Source organism: Acanthochromis polyacanthus, chromosome 13 (assembly GCF_021347895.1).
Source record: "Acanthochromis polyacanthus isolate Apoly-LR-REF ecotype Palm Island chromosome 13, KAUST_Apoly_ChrSc, whole genome shotgun sequence".
In the NCBI taxonomy this organism is placed as follows: domain Eukaryota; kingdom Metazoa; phylum Chordata; class Actinopteri; family Pomacentridae; genus Acanthochromis; species Acanthochromis polyacanthus.
Window position 1 is genome coordinate 28,751,563 of NC_067125.1, and position 20,200 is coordinate 28,771,762.

The following is a 20,200-nucleotide window of genomic DNA, read 5'->3' on the forward strand; positions in this document are numbered from 1 at the left end:
ACATTCCTGCATAAAAAAGGGGGCTATTGTTATGATCTGACATTTGCAAAATCACAAAATGTGATCACAGGATTACCGATGTGAGAAGCCAACTGTTCCAAGGTGCAACTGTTTTGACAGTTTACCAGAGATCAGAACTATTTCTAGGTGTTCTCCATTGGTGAATCGTCTTCATTAGTCAAAAAGCGTGGGCGGGACTCTTGCTCTCTGCAGCGAGTCAAAGAGAAAGGCAATAAAGGGAGGCAGGAGCTGCACTTTGCCGACGAGCGTCTCTGCCGTCCTGCTTCACCACAGTGATCACTGCCCCCTGATCTGCGAAAAAAAATACACAGGGACCCCTCTGACAAAAAGAAAAGAGAGGCACAGAGTTAATCCATGTAACTCCGCTCAGTCAGAAAACTGCGCCGTCCACCTGGATAAGTCCATCTCGACAAGAGGAGAGCTAAAGAGAGAAAAACAGACAAGAGTCCAGTGGAGTGTTGCCGTGAAAATTGTGAAAGGAGAAAGAGAGAAAAAAGAGAAGAATATGATTGTCAAGCAGCACTTGATCTTCATCCTTTACAGCCTCTGTGCAAACGTCTTTAAAGGTGAGCTGGATGTTGCTGTATAGACGGGCGTGGTGTGCGGGGAGGTGGCGGGGAGCTGCGTGGAGTGGAAACATCACAATGTGATCATGTCGCACGTGAGCGCAAGTGTTCGGTGCAGAGAGAGGCGATTTTCCTTTAAAGCGATGTGTGTTTGCGCAGCAGTTCTGGGGCTGCAGGACGGCTGTCGTTGTCTGCTGTCAGAGCCCCGTGTGCTGGAATTTGCCTGGAAGTTGAATTGTGCGGCGCAATGCAAAGCAGAATGCGGCTGCACAAGTTTTTTTGTGTGTCGGAGACAACTTGGATGTTGCCCCCAGCTTTGAGACGAAGTGACAGATGATAGTAAATAATAGCGTCAGTTAAGCGAAAACATCAGGCTGCGGGTGGATGTGCGGTTTCTCTGCTCATCCAGTTATTCTCTGTCCCCTGAAGCTGACACCGAGGCGCCAAAGGTTACTGCTGGCTGTGCGTCTTGGATGCGGAGTCCGGTGTCTTTGAGGGAATCACTGCTGAGCGGTTTAAGTGATTCCAAATGTCCTTTTACCACCACTGAGGTGACGAGAAGTCCCCGGTATAGCAATGGCTGCATTTGAGTTGAGCTTTTGTCTCCAGCTCAGCCGGTGTCCGCACCGTGTTAAGTGTAGGCACAATAGTGTCTGCGTTTGTGCTTTTGTGCGTGTATGCATCGCTATGCATGTGTGTGTGTGTGTGTGTGTGTGTGTGTGTGGATTCTCCAGGATGCATTAAGCACTCTGCAAGCCGTGCCAGTCGCTCATTCAAAGTTGGCCAGCTGAGGGGACGCAGGTGCGGCTGTGTGATGTTTCTCTGCAGCGAGGCGTCGGTGTGCCCTCATGACAAGTCCCCAACTCCCCACAGACCGTCCCGCTCTTGGACATGCTTGCGCAGCCACCGCCCTATAGGCGACCAGTGCGCAGGACGCCTACCGGAAGGGGAGAGGACGCTGTCAAAGGGTTTCACATGAGAAACTACCAGATCAAAGCAGTGACAGTCCAGCTTAATAAAATGCTGTCCCACTTGTCATTGAAGACATTGTCAGTGCTTGTTCAGTTCATTAACAGGAATAATGACTTATGATCAGAGGGATCATGTCCAGAAAACTGGAGTTACCCAGAATTCTACTGATTCAGTGTCAATGTCAACTGTTTTTATTGAGGCCTATCAATGATCTCACTCCCAGAACCAGCACAGACCATCATATCAATATCTCACACTCAGCTTATGAAATTTCCACATTGCATCATTAAAAATCAGCCCTCAAACGAGTTTTCAGTATCTGGAGTGTCAAATATTTTTAGCCCAAGTGTCGGTATGTGTTGAAAAAAACACACGGCCTGTGCTCGCTTTCACTAAGATGGTAAGCAGTGGTGATTGAATAAATCTCCTGAGACCGACTTGTAAATTTCTGTTTAGATTGCAAAATATTTATTCATTTCGCATTGATGCATGTTGCCTTTGGCATTCTTGCTGTTTTCTTCTCCCTTCAGTGAGTTTCCTCTCCACATGTTTGCTTCATCTCACTGAGCTTTCCTCCAACTCGAGGTGCCATCATGTGGTATATACAGCTGTGGTCTGATGACACATTCCAGCCACATCTGCCTCCCGCTATGTTCCCTCAAGACATCCCCTCTTTGGAGACGATTGTGATTGGAGTTAAATGGCCATGTGTGATTTTCCGTGTTTTTCAGTTCATTAACTTCAATCTGTGTAGTGTTACTAAATGCTAATTTATGGTGGTTTTGCAAAAATAAACCTTTAGATGATTTTTTTTATTGTCTGGGCAGCCATTGCCATCAGTTCAAGTCAATGTAGTATGAAAATGAACCTTTTTTTTTTTTAAATCATTACTTGCTATTGCATGTGAAACCAGTAGCCATTATGGAAACCTTCCTTTCATGAAGCCTCCAAGGATCCTCTGGTATCTGGGATTTGAGAGTTGGCCTCCAAAAAGCACAGCATTCATAAGCTATGTTGAAATCTATACAACTGAAAGAAAACACGGTAAAAGGACGTGAAATGAATACACAGTCAAACAGAAGAGATTTTGAAACAACATCACAACACAAGAACAAATAAGTTGACTCACAAGTAAGAGTCCCATGTTTTCTTTTTAAAGCTTTCTTTAATTTCAAGTTCTGGATTAAAAAAATTTAATTTGTACTTAAATGAGGGAAACAGTAGGCTGCTTGAAAAGTAGGAACTCAATCTAAACACCTATTTTATCCTTTTGAAAATGCTTGGAAGTGATTTGATGTGAATTATGGCTATATAGAAAACCACTGGCATTGTTGATTTGGGTCTGTCTGGATGCTCCTCTCATGAATATTAAAAATCTTTATATTTAAATGTCAGATGCAAATTATAGATATAAAGTTTCTGTATAATGCCAAAAATCCTAATTGGAATATTTCATTATTGCATGGTTATACAGTGGACATCATGGTTTATTTCTTTTTACAGCTAGTTACATGACTCTTTATACACTATTTAAAGGACAGTGTATTCACTTTTGTTATATTGTGATTACAACAGTTGGGGTTCAAATAATGCTTTTCCTCCTTCAGAACCCATCACTAAATACTTTAACATTGGCAGTAATGAGCTGCAAAGGTGCAAGAACTTGCACATGGATGTTTTTGCTGTAAAGCTTTTAACATCATTAGCTAACGCAACAGTTTTGAGAATACAAATATGCAAGAAAGCAAAGCTAACCCACTTTGCAACAGATTTTGGTTCATGAACAGAGGCAGAGAATAGGGCACAGAGAGTTTTATCATGTTGTCCAAGAGCCCTGCTAAGATAGTGCCCACTTCAAGGGCTACTTTAAATATTAATGCTACGAGGCCTAAGTTTAGACACATGAAATGCCCAGGCTAGTGACCTAAAAGTCTGAAACATAAAAAAAAACTTACGCTGTGGACATCTGAGAAGTCAAACAATGAATGAAACAAAGGGCACACACCAGAAAGGCAGCACAGAGATGCAAATATTCAGAAGTTTTAATCTGCAATGGGAGCAGTGTCTGCTGTAAAATAAAAAGAGGTGGGAAACGACGAGATACAAGAGCCACATATTGCTCACATTAAAAAAAAGAACAGCAGCAGTTTGTGATTAGTTGTAATATGAGGAAGACATTCAGAGAATTTGAGTGTTAACAGGTAATTTTGAATTTAATAAAAACAAAATGCTGATGTGTAATGAGATCTGGTCCGGCACTAGGGCACAGCTTAACCTTTCACCACATTTCTCTGAAGCCTATGCAGACTTTCTGAGATATCGTGCTCTCCAACAGACAAACAAACAGATGGAACTGAAAACATAACCTCCTCGGCGTAGGTAATAAGGTGCAGCATCTTCTGTGTGATCACGGCCTAATCGACAGTTAAATTGCAGTGCACCGCATCACACACTGCAGTGATTCTGTAGACAAGACTTCAGCCTCAGCAGCTCTGTTCATGCTCCATAATGCCGAGAGTCATTTCATGCAGACTCATCCTTCTTAGAACAACTACACTATTAGTATTTTGCTTAAATGCATTGCTGGCCTCTCATTTATAACTGCAGCCTATGGAGTGCTATGCTGTCCAAATGTTTAATGTGCCTGCTCGATGGAATATATTAATTCCTATGTGGAGGTAATGCATATCCATTGCAGCCTCTTTACTGTGCTGCTTGCCTCTGTGCTGCCTCTGAGCGTGAGGTGCTGTTGCCCCCGTATGTGCACCGGTGGGAACTTATGTCACTCTGTGAAGTGTTGGTGTATCATTATGCCATCACAACGTGTTTCACCAAAGGCAGCTAATGAAGACACCAGACAGACTTGTCAGAGACAGTTATCAGGTAAGATGGCAGGCAAGCTAGTAATGCTAATTAGCCATGTGGTGCAGCTATACTTAGTTTCTTTGCAGACTTGCCAGCAAATTGTGTCATAGATGTGAGTTTTATGATTTGTGTGTTTCTTTGTTGGCCACAGCGTCTCTGGTTCAGTCTGACATTTCTTCTAAAGTGTTTCATCACTTTCCTTCTTACAGAGCCCAAAAAGCTCCCATACCACCAAGGGAACTTTTCTTTTGTTTGAGCAGGGAGTCTTTCATCATTTCTTATCTCATCAGACAATTTGGCAAGTACAGCCTGCAGGTGACATTTGATTTGGTGTGTGTTTGACCATAATGTGTGGGGGCAGTAATGAGGGCAAAGCGGAGAATAAATGAAAGTATCTCCTCATTTTTTTTCCCAAGGATTTAATCTTGTATCAAAAGCATGGACATCAAAACTACAGACAAAGAGAGACAAGGAGGTTGAGAATGAATAATTCCTTCATAATGCAAATGAAAACTTTCTTCCCTGATTAGGGAGGGAATTGAGGCTAGTCATTAAATATGCAAAACCATCTTGTAAAGAGTTTGATATTTCCTTTAAATATTGGTGTAGGAGCAGAGCCATCCATTTTGGAGGGTTAAGACCCCTATTGCGAATATTAAAGGAACAATAGAGCAGGATGTCACTTCATGCATACTAGTCCTTGCAAATATATGAGATAAAATGCAGCATAAATGTTTTAGAGCAGTTAATAAAAAGTTACAACTAAAATGGAATATCTTAGGAAATGTCAAACTATATAAGAACCCAGAACACACTGATGACCAGCAGGCCCTTGTGTAGTTCCTGAAATAACATGCGGTGTGTAATAATGTGTCTGAAACAGCATTCTGGTGATTTGCAGTTGTTTTATTATGATTCAGTAATTACATTCACACAATATTACAGTGTTTATATTTGCATTTTTTTGCAGGAAGGCAATATCTGAAACACAGATGTGCTGAAAATCCAATCCAATGCTCGTTCAAAAATGAGTATTATGTTTTGCACTATACATACATGCATATTAATGCATACATTGCATTTTATATTGTAAAGCATTTCATTATTTAAATGATTTCATACGCACTCATCCTGATGGAAATTCCAACAGACAGGCGATATAAACAGAGTCTTTATTTAAATATTTCGGTCAGTATGCATGTGGTAGAGTCACATCCCTCACACATTTGCACTTTCAACACTATGGCTACGTTTATACGAGGACCATCTTAACAGAAAATGCAAAAGTGGCGTCTTGTCATTTCACGTTTAGATGAGCGGTTTTGAAGGAAATCTGCGTATGTACGGTGACTCTATAGTGTGTGGAATTCGATTGGATATGCATGCCAGGCAGCTGGGTGGCGCTGTGATAAAACTCCGCCATGTCTACGCGCATGCATACTATTTCCCTTTTCGGATCTCCGCCGCGGTAAATGTTCATGAATGGAATCTGTACAGATTCTGCACGTTTGTTGGTACGACTCCTGTAGAGTACATAGAGCTGCCAGAGTTGCTTGAAGGTACGAAGGATGGAAATAATCAGACATCTTTGTTTACTTCCTTGTACTGGCTGGCAAACCAAAGCACCGGCGCACATATGTGACGTAATCGCGTATGCGACGTGGTCAGAGCTCGGCAAAGTTTTGCGTTTTGCTGTTTAGACGGAAATGTAACGGCGGAGAGTTTTCAACTTTTCCACTTTAGAGGCCGGTTCCAAATTTTTGCGCTTTTAAGCCCCCAAAACGCCATCCTCGTATAAACGATAGGGTGTTTTGTTGAAATATTTTGACGTTTTTACTTGCAAGCATCCTCGTGTAAACGGCCCCTATAACAGTAAATATTTATCATGTATGAAAACAAAATCAAGGTTTAAATAAAGCACCAAACTGTCTCCTTCTAGCTTCCTTGAACAGCTTTTTGGAGTTTAAACCACATGACCGATTATAGAATTCAGTGAGGAGAAGTCATTTCTACCATTAGAATGCGTGATTCCAGCAGCAGCTTTCAGCGCTCCTACAGTGGACACAGATATGAATAACTGTCCCGTCTGCACAGTCGATTTGTCATTTTGAGTGTACTATAGGATGGCAGTTGCTGCACCAGCTCTCATTTCGTTTTTGCGAAAATTGAGTTCTGTTTCAGCTTGGATCTGGGTGTATTGAAAATCTCTTGAAATGAATACATATTGGACCCAAGCAAAAGTGAACCCCGAAATGTCACACACAGTGAGACACAGGGAGCCTCTGAGATGTATGCATGGGCGCATCTCCTGTGGGTTGGAATAATCAGTCAGCAGGAATAAGCTGGCTGAGCTGAAGGCAAGGTATGGCAGAGGAAGGTGGTTTACATTCAAGGATACCCGTTCCCCACCGCTGAGGGTTAGCTTATCCCCGCAGAATGTCTCCCAGCTGCCAAGCGCTGGCTCTGGCACTGTGCTATATACCACCTCAAATGATAATCCAGTAAAGGGGACAAATGTGCTCTAAAAGAGCCACTGCTGCCTTGCTTGCTTTTCTGTTGACAGATATACATCTGTAGGGATAAGCCTCAAGCCAGAGGCAAATGTGCTCAGACAAGTGGGGAAGGGGCTTTAAGATTAGCTGCTCGCTGCCTCAACTATATGCCGCGTGCTGTCAGTCTCCCTTTGCCATCCTCTTTGTCATAGCACTTTTACACACCATGCCCCCTCTGAGTGGTACAAGCTTAGCAATGAAGCTGATAGACTGTAAGGGCAATTACTCTATTAAAGATTATTTTGACCCGTATTTCAATGAGAAAGGTTAAAAGATTTCTTCTACTTGCCAAGAAGTCTGTCTCAAGATACTTGTGATAACTTAAATACCACAATTGGACACGCTGAAAAGTGGTTAAAGCAGTGCTTACATCAATCTCAGGCTCCTGAAGAGGTGCCTCTGTTCACAGATCTTAAAGGGGTTTCCGGCATAAAACCCAATTTACATGCATCCCAAGGAACAGCTGAGTCAATATATCTAAATATTACCTGCTTGCTGCTAAAGCTGGGACCCAGACAGCATTTGAAGTGTTATGCCATCCTATAGCAACGGATAAGTTTCATACCTGCATTGGTTTGACTTCATAGCTAGGGTTTTATATTATCATTTGCAACCACATTGAGCATTAGAATAAAATGACTGGAAGTTTGTAATGCATGTAACTCTACTTTCCACCCAGCACAATGCAACTGTCAAACTAATTCATTTGAGTAAAAAAGTACTTTTTCAGATCACAGTTTAAACTGAAACAAACTGGAGGCTATACTTTGTATTTATATGCTGTATTTACACCAACTTAATATTCAGGACTTAACTCACTCTCTCTACCTAAAGCTACTACATCTTAATGTCTTGATGTTGCAATCATTTTACAGTTTTTGTGGTGCAAATACAATGCAGTTTACCATTAAAAGATTAAAGATCCTCAGCATGCAGAGATCAGAAAAAACTGACTGCAGAAGAGGTAAAAAATTATTTCTATTATTTATTTACAGTGTCTGTAGGCCCTTTGACTCTTTAATGGAGAACTGCATATTCTATTTGCAGAAAAAAAAGAAATATTTTTCATCTGAAAAAAAATCTGCATAAACATTATTTGGAGATTGGAGTAAAACTAAAATCTTGTTGAATTTTTGATGAATGAGTTTCCACTGTGCTGCTGGAAAAGGTGGTAGGCGTCTGCTCTGCAAGAGGTTGATGCATTCCCCACATTTCGGTATTGTGCCTGAAATGAAGCCTATACTTCATTTTATGCCCATTTGCAGTGTTGACCTTTACCAATCTCTCTTGGCCCTCATCTCTGTTGAAGTGGGCTTTGTGCCCGACTTTGGATGAGCCTGTGAATCTCATTTACCCTGTGTGATGATCTCCCTTTTCTCCTTTCGCTGCAGTCTCTATGACCAAAGTTAATATTTTTTGTCCAGAAATGACCGCGGATGTTGTACTACCTAGAGGTTATGCCACCTTTGTTTTCTGCTGTCTTTGGGGGTGCTTTTTTTGATTAATAACACAGATTTCTGCTTAGACAAAAAAAAAAAAAAGTGTGCAAATGAAAGTGCCAAAGATGTTCAGTGCTGAATGTTCAGGGTAAAATATTGGGAGCATCATTATGTGGTTCCTATAATAGATGTCCTTTTCTGCTTCTGCTGCGAATTGTTGGGAGGCTTCCAAAAAGAATGATGGACTGTCTGAGGCATCACACTGCAACCCAACACCTGGCAACCTTACCACAAGTGGCCATGCTTGTTTTGAGTTATGCCAGGGTCATTTCTGAGAGTGCAAACAATGTGGGCATTTAAGCTGGGGAGCCTTTGTTTACTGAAGTGTACATTTTATTTCACATATGGCTACGAACACTTAGCAGGCAAATGTTTCTAGCTTTGGAAAATGACATTTTTATGATATACAGTTAATAAAAGCATTCAGAGCTAGAGGTGCATATTGACGTGGTAGATGTTGGTGTTTTTAAATTATAAGTTGTTATGAGTGATGATATTATGTTACTTGTACTGTGTTTAAATACTATTTCATTCATCATGTGAATTGTGGAACGCGATGTCGAAAATGTAGTTCTGTTCTAATTGAGGCTGCAACTAGTGATTAATTTCATTTTCTGATTAATTGTTCATTGTGCAAAATGTAAAAACACACATTTTCTCACAGCACAAAATGTCTTCCTATTTTTTTGTCTGATCAACAATCCAAACCAAAAGATATCCTGTTAATGATGATGCACAACAAAGAAAAGTAGTAAATCAAAAGCAGTAATACTAAGTGACTGTCTTGGATTTTTTTCTTGAAAATAGCTGAAATAATTAATTAGCAAAATAGCTGCAGCACCATTTTATGGCAGACGACAGATCAATTAATCCTCTAATTGTTTCATCTCTAGTTGTGACTGTAAACACTTTGTATTCTCACACCTTACTGAAAATGCTTTTTTGCAGGCAATGTAAAGTTCAGCCATACATCCCCAAACATATTGGAAAAATGTAAACAATACAGTGCAGTGTAAGTGCATCTGAAATGACTGTGTTCACTCTACTTTGAGGATTTAATGTTTCTATTTTCGCGTATCAACACAGGAACTCCGTCATTTTCACACAGTCAGTCGGATTTTGTGTCACTGAGTTGCTGTGCTCATAAAGGCCCCTCAGTCGAGCAGTCAGGCTGGACGTCTGAGCTCCAGATAAAGGAGACTCTGTTGCACTATCTTTTGAAATTTGATAGCTTGCTGGAATAAGTCACACATTTCATAGACTTGTAAGCGGCAAATCATGGCAAATGTATTTATTTATTCCTGGGTAACGTTTTGCATTTTATGGCTTTATGATTTGATATGGTTTGTGCACAATACAAAAATTAAAGACCCTGAAAATAAATAAAAATGATGAAGAGGGAAACCTGCTAAGGACAGATTGTTGACTTGTGAGACGGGCTTGTAACCATTTGTCAGGGCAAAATAAAAATTCTCAGCTCGCTGAATCCCTCTCAGGATCACGAGGAGCTGTAGACTATCCGAGCATACATTTTGCAGAATGCAGACGGGAGCACCTGGCAGGTCACCTGTCCATCACAGAGGCTCTCATACACTGACCGACTACAGCGTTCATGTTGCAAGGCAATTTATTGTCTTCAGTCCTCTTCAGACTTTTGTGCCTCTAAATTTGGGGGGAAACCTGCAGGAACTTGGGAAAAGCATGCCAATGTAAAGAGCAAACTGTTCAAACTTAACAAAGCGGGCTCTAATTAAGAACGTCATCGTGTCAGGAAGCATTACGCAACATTTTCCCATGTGTTTTTGTTTTTTTCTACTCCCAAGTGCTGATGTTACTGCAAGATAAGAAAGATGACCATTTAGGAACGTGAGAGCATTTATAAAAAAACTGCCCCAGTCGAACCTGTTTATTTTCTTAAAGCAATAAAATTTCCCAGATTTATAAAGCAGCCTTGCTGCTGCTTATGAGTAAACAAATTCCTATTGCAACTGTCAGCAGAACATGCAACATACATCTTCACAGTTTTTACTATGGTGTATGAGAATTGAATGAAATTGCTTATTGATTGCTAGAACAAAACAAAAAAACAACATCAACACATAAGAGGCTCCTACATATGGAACAAGGCTGTTTTCCAGGTTGGCCTTGGATGACAGTTCGCTGCTATTCTTGGTAACCACATATATTAAAACACATGGATGGACTAAAATGTGCATTTCAAAACCACACAAACATGTTTTACAGCCCATATATGACTAATTGCTGCACATAAGTAATAAGCAAGTGCATAATATCTACTATTAAAACAAAACAGGTATATATATTGTAAACTCACTTGTTCCATCCATTGCATATCGTCACTGATGCATGTTAGCCTGACCTGCTAACGTTTGCACAAACGGTAAGTCTAAGCTTTAGGGTAAAAATGTTCAACTTATTCAGAAAGACAACACCACTGCTTATAAGGCTGTTAATTTGAAACAGAGCAAGAATTTTACTGGAAAATGTTTTACACTCCTGTCTTCAGAAGAAGCTGTAAAGTACAAAAAAAACTCAGCTCTTGTTTCAATCTAACAACCAGGAAATTATTTTGTTCTGTGAACCTACTTGAGTTAGATGCCACCCCCAAAACCTAACTTTAGAATAAAGACACAAAAAGCACAAACTTACGCTCATGCATGTTTATACCCTTTTATTGACTTCCTCTTTAAAGGCTTCCCACAGGTCTCTAAAGCTGGAGTGTAGATTCTGAATGCAGGCATATTTGCAAGTGAAGGTGGGGGATAAAAGCACTGAAACTCATGTCCTCATAAAGAGGGATCAGCAGTGTGAACGGGAGCTGCATACCGATGCAAGAGATGCCAGTGCTCAGAGCCAGAGAGCATGCTTTGCTGAAAAAAAGAAGCCTTAAAGCTGCTAAGCTGAGAGCAAGAAGGGGAAAGGAAGAGAATGTGTGAAGCAGCAAGGCACACAAACCGCAAAAAAGCGACGAGAAGTGTCATTGTGTAAGATATATCTGCCATTTCCTTCATCTGCTGTGAGTAGGAAACTTAAAAGGGGTTACTGAGGTTATAAAATAAAGGTTAAACCATTACATGCAGCATAATATAGCACGCTGCTGTTGCCAGACTCACTCCTGATTTGGGTGGTTTGGTATGACTTTTAATAGAAGGAAATCTATGTCTATGCTTCTGCCAGCTGTGGCCAGAGGTATGTTTTCAGGTTGTCTGTTTCATTTTCAGAATCGAAATATCTCAACCACTAAGACAGAATTTCCTCAAATTTGCCGCAAATTATTCAAGGGTAAACCGATTAGAGCTGGGAGGTCAGAGAGGTCAGAGGTCCTTGTAACCTTCTGTCCGTCCCGTTTTTGTGAACATGATATATCAGAACCACATAGAGGTAATTTTTTTTATCACAACTTGCTCAAACATCCACTTGAACTGAGGGATGAACTGGTTTAAACTGAGTGGTCAAATGGCAAAGATCACTGTGATCTCACAAAACACCTTTTTGTCCATTATTCTTTCGCCTATAGTGAAGAAATTGCACACAAATGTCTAACAGGATAAAATGATCAAGTGATGACATTTTATATCCAAAAGGCCAAAGGGCAACATCGCTGTGGCATTTCTGCAAAACCACTTTTCTGGCCATTATTCAACACCGTAACTCAGAGACAGAATGGGAGACCGTGAACATATTTCACATTTGGTCAGTTACTGAATCAGTGACACTAATCTTGGGTGTCCACTTTGAAATGGCCGTGACTGTATAGATCTTCTCTACTGTGGAGTAGAGAAGATCTATACAAGGATGTGTATGAAGCATCCACGTTTTAGTATTTGCAGCTACTTTGAGGCAACATCTATATTTGAAGAGTTAAATACTGAATCAGTGCTACTGGCCAAACGTGTGAAACATCCAAGGAATTTTACTCCATTTTTTTGTTTCTCACTTGCTTACTTCAAAGTCTTCACTACATGTGTTATATGAGTGTGGACAGACATGGATGCAAACTGCAACTTGACTGCTTGGCAGAGGCATAGAATTGGCATTTCTAGTTATTTAAAGATTTATGGGAGGAAAGAAAGCTTAGGATTTGTAAGGAAATGAATCCAAATATTAGCGAGGAGCAGTACAATTAGTAAAGCTAGCAGACCACGTATTATTGGCAGGTGGAAACAAATTTCACCACCTGACTGCTGCATGGGAACGACAATCTGGGGGTGTGTGACAGAAATCTCTGGAGTTTATTCCCCTGTGTATTAGCCTACACATAATGCTATACTGATTTTACTATGTGCAGTGAAATAACGCATAAAGGATGGCAATTAGTTTAATTTAATACAGTTTAAGTACACCACAGTATACGCTGTGCTCTGCAGTTCACTCAATTCAGTTAATTACATATTCTCTCTGAGAGTTTGCATATGTTAATGATACCTGCTGTTGTTTACGTTGGGCTTTTGGTACACACAAAGATGACATTTTTACCATAGAGAGGCTTTGCTGTGTAATTGCAGAACAGGCTATTATCACCAATGAGTCATAAGGGCTTTAATTTAAAACAGGGTCAATGACCTCGCAGTCTGACTATCTAAATCAAACAACTCCCGGTGTACCTAGTTTTAGCAGGGTCATTGTCCTTCTAAAACCTTGCAAATTACTTTTTTGCAATTATATCTTCAAAGCAATTGTGAGCAGAGGTTGAAATCAAAATTATATGCAAGAAGGTCCAAAATCAAATGAGTATTGGAGTACAGTAAGAAATGTGATGGTGAAAATGTTAGCAGCAAGTCCAGTGTTGTTGAACGAGAAAAGATTACTCATTCCTAGAAACGTTTTTTTTTTTCCACACAATCCTGCAGTTGCAAAGACACATTCATTCAAATTTGGTGATCTCAATCCAATGGTGATGCTTCTGCAAATGATTAAAAAGGCATCAGTTTGTATCTCAACCTTGGCATCAAATATATAATGCTGTCATTTTGGACTCACGATCAAATATTTGTTGGCAAAGTTTTTCAGGAAACAATTTTTTTCTACTATTTTTAAATAAATTCATTGCTCTTTTAAAAAGCTGTCACAAAATATTCAAAGTAACCTCTTCAATTGTGTGGTTTTGTTTGACCAACTAGTTCAAAACCCAAAGATATTCAGTTCATAGTTACACAGAAGGGAAAAGTAGTAAATCTTCACATTGGAGAACCTGGAACCAAAGAATAGTCTGAATTTTTACTTGAAAAATTACTGAAATTAATAATTAATTACCAAAATAGTTGCATTTAATTTTACTAATCACTTCAAGTCTTGTAAAAAATACTGCCATTTAGAAGTGAACTGGAGTTTATTTACCATACATAAATTTGATTTGTAAAACAGAAAAAAGCGCAAGCATTAGCTTAATAACGATATAAGAACTGCCGACCAGTTTTTCTAACAGTATGAACTCTGAGCCCACTAAGACTCCAGCTTTCACCACAGTCAGCTATATCTGCTATCTGTTAGAAAATACCATAGGAAAGATGTACTTTTTGGGATTGCACTGCTGAAATAGCAGGATATAAAGCCAGGATGGACCATACAATAAGCTCTTCTAATGGCCAGTCTGGATAGACCCTGCCTTTTATGGACTCAGAGATGATTATACATTTAGTATCCTCCAGTTGTGGTGGAGTGTGAGGACATCCAGTATGTACCAGGTGACCTTAACTACTGGAGCTGGAGCGTCCCCCAGATAATGACCACTCTGAACCCCAGGAGCAGGGCTCATCGCCTCATAAATACAGGGACCATATGGACTCTTGGTGGAAAGCTGCCGACAGTCACTTTTCAAATGGACACATACTGTAGGAGGCTTTTATGCTGTGAAAAAAAAAAGGCTTGGTTGGCATTCAGAGGTTCATGAAAGCTGTGTTTTGTGGAGGCTGCAGTTCAGTTTCACTGGCCAAATGGCAGATGTCTCTAAAAATGTAATGCAATTTTTGAATGGTGTTCTCAATTGGAAGAAAGCGATATGGTCAGATACTGACCGAGTCTGTGGTTATGGAAAATTGCTTGTCAGTGTTAAAGTACCTTCTTTCAGTGCAAATTCAGGGTCACTGTGTAACAGATAATGTTGTATTTATATTTTCCAACAACATCACCAAATTTGTAACCAATCTGGGTTTTAAAAGATTATTTTTAAAACTAGTGTTTTCTGAAACCCAGAATGTGGTAGGGAAGGAGCAGCTGGGATCTACCCATAGACCAATGAGCCCTGGAAACTATGCTTTTTGGAAAACCGATGTGGTTTGAAATAACAAATTGATCTCTATCAAAACAGTCAGGATTTTCAAAGCTTGGAGATGATTAAAAATTTAGATCCTCTTCCTTCTAAAGGGCAACAAAGTGCATGGAGTTTTCCTCCATCCATAGTTTTAGCCCTGATTGAACCGTCCCTGTGGGAGGCGGTTTGATGTAGAAATAGGCCCTCTGGACGCAATTGCTTTCTGTGGTGGTGACAAACCGACCAGTTATGTGATGCTGAACCCCAAGCACTCATATGACTACCAGGGATTGCCAATCTACAATCTGAAGGTTCACTCTGTAGTCACAATATTACTGAATGTACCAAGTTCTTGACAGCATGAGGTGAATTCTAAGGTGGCCCTGTAATAAGAGTTGGTAAGGAGTATCAATAATACATAATACTGAAACTCTGTTTCACAATCAAATGAATAATTTATCTAACAAATGAAGCAAATAAACACAACAAATAAAAGCCCAAAATAGTAGTGTGGCAATATTCCAAAATACAAGTAGTTTCAGCACCATAATCAGTGCTAAAGAAAAATTCAAATATACATTATCTTTGGTTTAAGTGTGCAACAAAAGAAAACATATCCATATGAATTATGCTAATTTAACCGGGTGAATAAACTTGAGACAGGAAAAGGAAACAGCGTATGTTTGAATGTGTGAACATCTGCTTTGGCAAATGCCTGTGTTTACGTCTGTGTGTGTGTGTGTGTGTATATATATTTATATATATATATATATATATATATATATATATATATATATATGTGTGTGTGTGTGTGAGTGCGTCGTCTGTTCATGTGTGAGCAACCTGGATAACATCACAACGACTGTAGTCGAGGTTGCATTATTGATCTAACCTTGTGCTCAACCGAACATAATGCAAACGAGATGTAACAGCGCTACGACTAAACTCTCTCTGACCTCATTTACGTCTGATGTTAACATGTGATCTCTATCTGGATATGTTATCAGGATAATAACATCTCATCACGGTTCTTTGCATTTCCCTCTTGGTTTAGTGCTCTGCTTATCTTGATTCTTCCTGCACTGTGATCGCATCTCAATATGTGAAAAACGGAGGTGGAGCTCAGTGATAGTAAATAAACCTCCATCCCAGAATGGGTCACCTGAACTATTTTGGCTTGAAAAAACTGAATTAGATAGACTTATATGACCTTTTAACTTGTTGAGCAGACTTATTTCTAAAAAAGTGTGTCCAATTGCAACGTGTTCCGTTTCCTCAATATAATAACAGATAAAGATAAGCTATCTCGCCACAGATAAACCAGGTGTAAATGGAGTTTCCTCATCACAGCCATCAGTCCCCATTCTTGTTCAAGTTGAAAAAAAAAATCTGTCATTTTCACAGAATCCACAGCATTCTAACAACACAGAGGAAACCTTTTCTGGGGGTGGATAAAGCGTCTTCCTCTAAGAATAATGTTTTGTTGTTGACGAAGTGTCATTTGAGATATTGGAGCTTGAGGATGTCCTTCCTCCTGCGCAATTTATGTGTGTGTATGTTTGTGTGAGTGCTTCAGAACAGATATGGGAGATGAAGGAAGAACATTTATTTAAAAAATGATAGGGCACAAATAAAAATAAAGGTAGGAGTAATCAGAGCAACTGACCATTTACATGTTTTTTTCTGTTATTCTGGCTAAAAATTACACAATCTTGCTATTTAAATTATGTTGTGACTCCTATACAGTATTATTATTGTAATTACATGAGGATTTTTTAAAAAAGGCTATAGCGCACACTTTAATGTTTCTTTCATCACATGTTTTCTGTGTAACCAAACAACAACAAGAAAATAGAAACCAAAACATTTCATCACTGGGCTTCATCAGATAAAAAAAAAAGCAATAATGTGCACAGTGCAAGTATAACTGATGATACTTGTAATTATATCTGACTCGCTGCTCTACTTTTCTTTTCTCAAAACAATCCGTGAAATGCAATCAGGATATTTTAAGATATTCTTCTCAAACACTGCGCTGGGCTGATCCTGAATTACTTAAACTTTTGCCAGTGGCGGCACAGGAGCAGTAATAGGAAATATGGGTTTTCAAGATATTCTTAGCTCTACAAAGGCTTTGTCAAATTTATCCCCGATTGACAGGCTCCAGTGGGGATTTTCACATTCCGTGGTAACACCGAAACTGTCATTTCTTCACTATAAGACCAGGGTTCACACAGAAAATGGTGTAAAGTTGATACACATTTGATCAGTTCCTTATGCCTGACTGAGGATCATGGAACTTTACCATTTAAATCTACTACATACCCAGATAATGATCAGACTGGTCTTGTTCACAATCCTTGTCAATCCTATTTTAGCCAATAAGAATGTTCTTTTTACGTTGTGTTATCTTTTTTGATGTTGGGTTTTTGCCATTGTGAAGATATAAATCATAAAAATGAGGACAGACAGAAAAGAAGCATATATATGTAAAAAAAAAAAAAAAGTGATTGTGGTCAAATGCGTGAAATGTTTTTCATACTTTGTGCATATTACATCCTTCATCTGTATAAAGAAGCATATCTCTATTTGTCATAACACATTTAGGTAAACTACCATACCATACTACTAAGACATTTTTTCTTCTCTTTTGCAATACTTCAGTCATTAAACATTTAACCTGTCTTAATAGTTTTAAACACTCAATACTCTACATTACAAGTAAGCTCCTCCAGGAACAAAATATGTTTTCATAAAGTGTCTAAAATGCATTTCAAAGTTTGTTCTAATTAATTGCATCACAGTCCAGACAATGTTGCCTCGAGCATGATGCCTACACACAACACCGTGATATTGACCTGATTCTACTGTACAAAGATCACCCTGCTGTTTGATATGCCTGGTAATGATGTGACATTTCATGAGGGAACATTACATGTATTTCATGAAAACTAACAAATTTTGACCTACAGTGTCAAGTAGCAGGAGGTGTGCTGTGTGGCATTCATGTTTTGGCCTTTGCAAATTATTATTAGCCCTCAAATTCTTTGCTTTGAGAGGGAAATAAGTCAATGCATTATTGCTATGAATTAACAGAAACCATGGTAACAGCACTTGCAATATGCTGGCATGAAGTCAAAGAGCACAGCTCTTAGAATCTTTCCTCATAATTGGCTTAATACTTCAACAATGTAACACATCTCTCCAAAGAACAGAGAGCAGTTAAGCACATTTCTGCTGTAACCAACAAACTAGAATTTGGTTTAATTTTTCACTGTACCATTATTTTGCCTTTAAGATATTTTTACCAACATGTTATACTGACCCAGTCATTGTTTTACTTAATACAATATGAAACCCAGATTAAAAGTACATTTATAGCTAAGAAGAAAATCAGCAAATACAGCAATAGTTTCTAAAATGTTTAGAATTATTTGTTAATCTGCTGCACACAGATCGATAATAGCACATTCAAAACTTTTTAAATTGTGTTGCTTGTAAATAAAGTTAACTGCAATCCACACAGTTTATTTACTAAATACATAACAGCAACACTATCAGTTTACTCTTTAATCTCAAATCAAACTTTTTAGACACTTATCCATCTGGTGCATGGACGCTGAAGCAAATTTAGAAAAAAAGACAAAGGGAAACTTTTGATTTTCCATTCCAAAAAGACAGGTAACTTAAACTCAGTTACCATGGTAATTGCCCCAGAGTTACCATGGTAACTGACTCTATGAACCTAACCTACTCATTGGCAAGTTTTCTTCAACAAACTCTGACTTACTGTTTGACTCTTCTCCTCCTACTGAGTCTGAAGGATCTCTCTTTAACCAGTTCATTTCCTTGTTCATAGAGTTGGTATCAAAGCACATACTGAAAAGCACTAATTTATGGAAGTTTATGTCTCCAGAAACACCATAATAGATATCAATTCAATACCCAAGAGCAATCTTCAACATGGCAGCTTTCAGGAGCAATGCGTCATCAAAGTGAGGACAGAGACAGTGAAATCTGGACATCGTGGATTCATCCTCAGCTCAGGATAAAATGTACATCCATCCATCCATTCTCTATACACCACTTTATCCTCATTAGGGTCGCGGGGGGTGCTGGAGCCTATCCCAGCTGACTCGGGGACACCCTGGACAGGTTGCCCGTCTGTCACAGGGCTACATATACAGACAAACAATCACACTCACATTCACACCTACAGACAACTTAGAGTAATCAATTAACCTCAGCATATTTTTGGACTGTGGGAGGAAGCTGGAGTACCCGGAGAAAACCTACGCGTGCACAGGGAGAACATGCAAACTCCATGCAGAAAGATCCCAGGCCCGCCCCGGGATTCAAACCAGGATCTTCTTGCTACAAGCCAAAAGTGCTAACCACTACGCCACTGTGCAGCCCGTAAAATGTACATATTATCCTCAAATGCAATGACTCTGTGAACATAATGCAGCTGCCAGGTTGTCAAGCACTCCCCCTGCACTGAAACATTCACATCACTGTAGTAGCCTAATCACTGTTTAAATAAAGCTAATCTGTGTGAAGCTTTAGACACACTGTCGATCAATGAATAATGAATTGTCATGTTGTGATTGCCAGTGGAGCATTTCTATCAAAATCAGTGCATCATGTTGGAGACTTTGTGAATATTTCAAAGTGGGGATGATTATGATGCAGCTGAAACAACTTTCAAATTTTCAGACTTCACTTTCAGACTTGATTGAACTGACTGATCAGAGGGCTGTTCTATACGAAGCGAGATTAGTGAGTTAGCAGGTATGTTGAGCCTGAAGTCAGAGCTCTCAGAGTCATGAAGGTGGTTCTCTTTGGACCTGCTTGGTCACCATGGTATCTGATGCTGTCATGCTAACCTGGTCTGGAGCTGGCTATGTTCAGGGTTCCCCTTTAAACAAATCGTTTCCTGAGGATTCTTTATGAGCGTTACAGATTCTCAGCAGAATGAAAATGTTTTGTTTTTTTGCGTTGCGTTGAAGTCAAGTAGTTATGGTTTAGCGCATTGTGTACATCGCGTTGCCATGGGAACCCAACATGTACTTGGTTAGTGATACAGAAGTCGTATAAATATGTTTTTATGCTTTGTCCTGATTTGCTGTCAAGTCTGTTTACACTGCTGGTAGGGCAGCTAATAGAACAGATTACAAAATGATTATTCTACTCGTGTTTCTTACAGAGAATATTCAATCAGTGACATTAATTTCAGTTTGATTTGGCTACAAATTAAAGTGAAATACATGAATATGCTAAATATGTGAAGTTTAAATCTTATCAACTCTAATGTGCAGCTGTCTGTTACAAATGACCGGCTTATGCAATGATTGGTAAAATAAAAAAATATTCCGTACGTTTAGCAGCTTTCTACCAGCATTCCTGCTTTTCATCATTTGCAGTAGCAGCATTTTTTTTAGCGCCATAAATGTA

The 20,200-nt window shown here is 39.3% G+C and overlaps 1 protein-coding gene across 3 annotated transcripts in view; it reads left to right on the forward strand.

The window, feature by feature from the left end:
* The first annotated feature begins 208 nt into the window (after window positions 1–208).
* cadm2b (cell adhesion molecule 2b) overlaps window positions 209–20,200 on the forward strand; it is a 149,914-nt gene continuing 129,922 nt past the window's right edge. For 2 of the 3 annotated variants that reach the window (XM_022189209.2, XM_022189211.2), the window contains exon 1: window positions 210–587. In XM_022189209.2, coding sequence (XP_022044901.1) covers window positions 527–587 — 61 coding nt within the window. In that variant the 5' untranslated portion in view covers window positions 210–526. Of the gene's footprint in view, window positions 588–20,200 lie in introns of all 3 variants that reach the window. The other variant, XM_022189210.2, reaches the window with a different exon arrangement.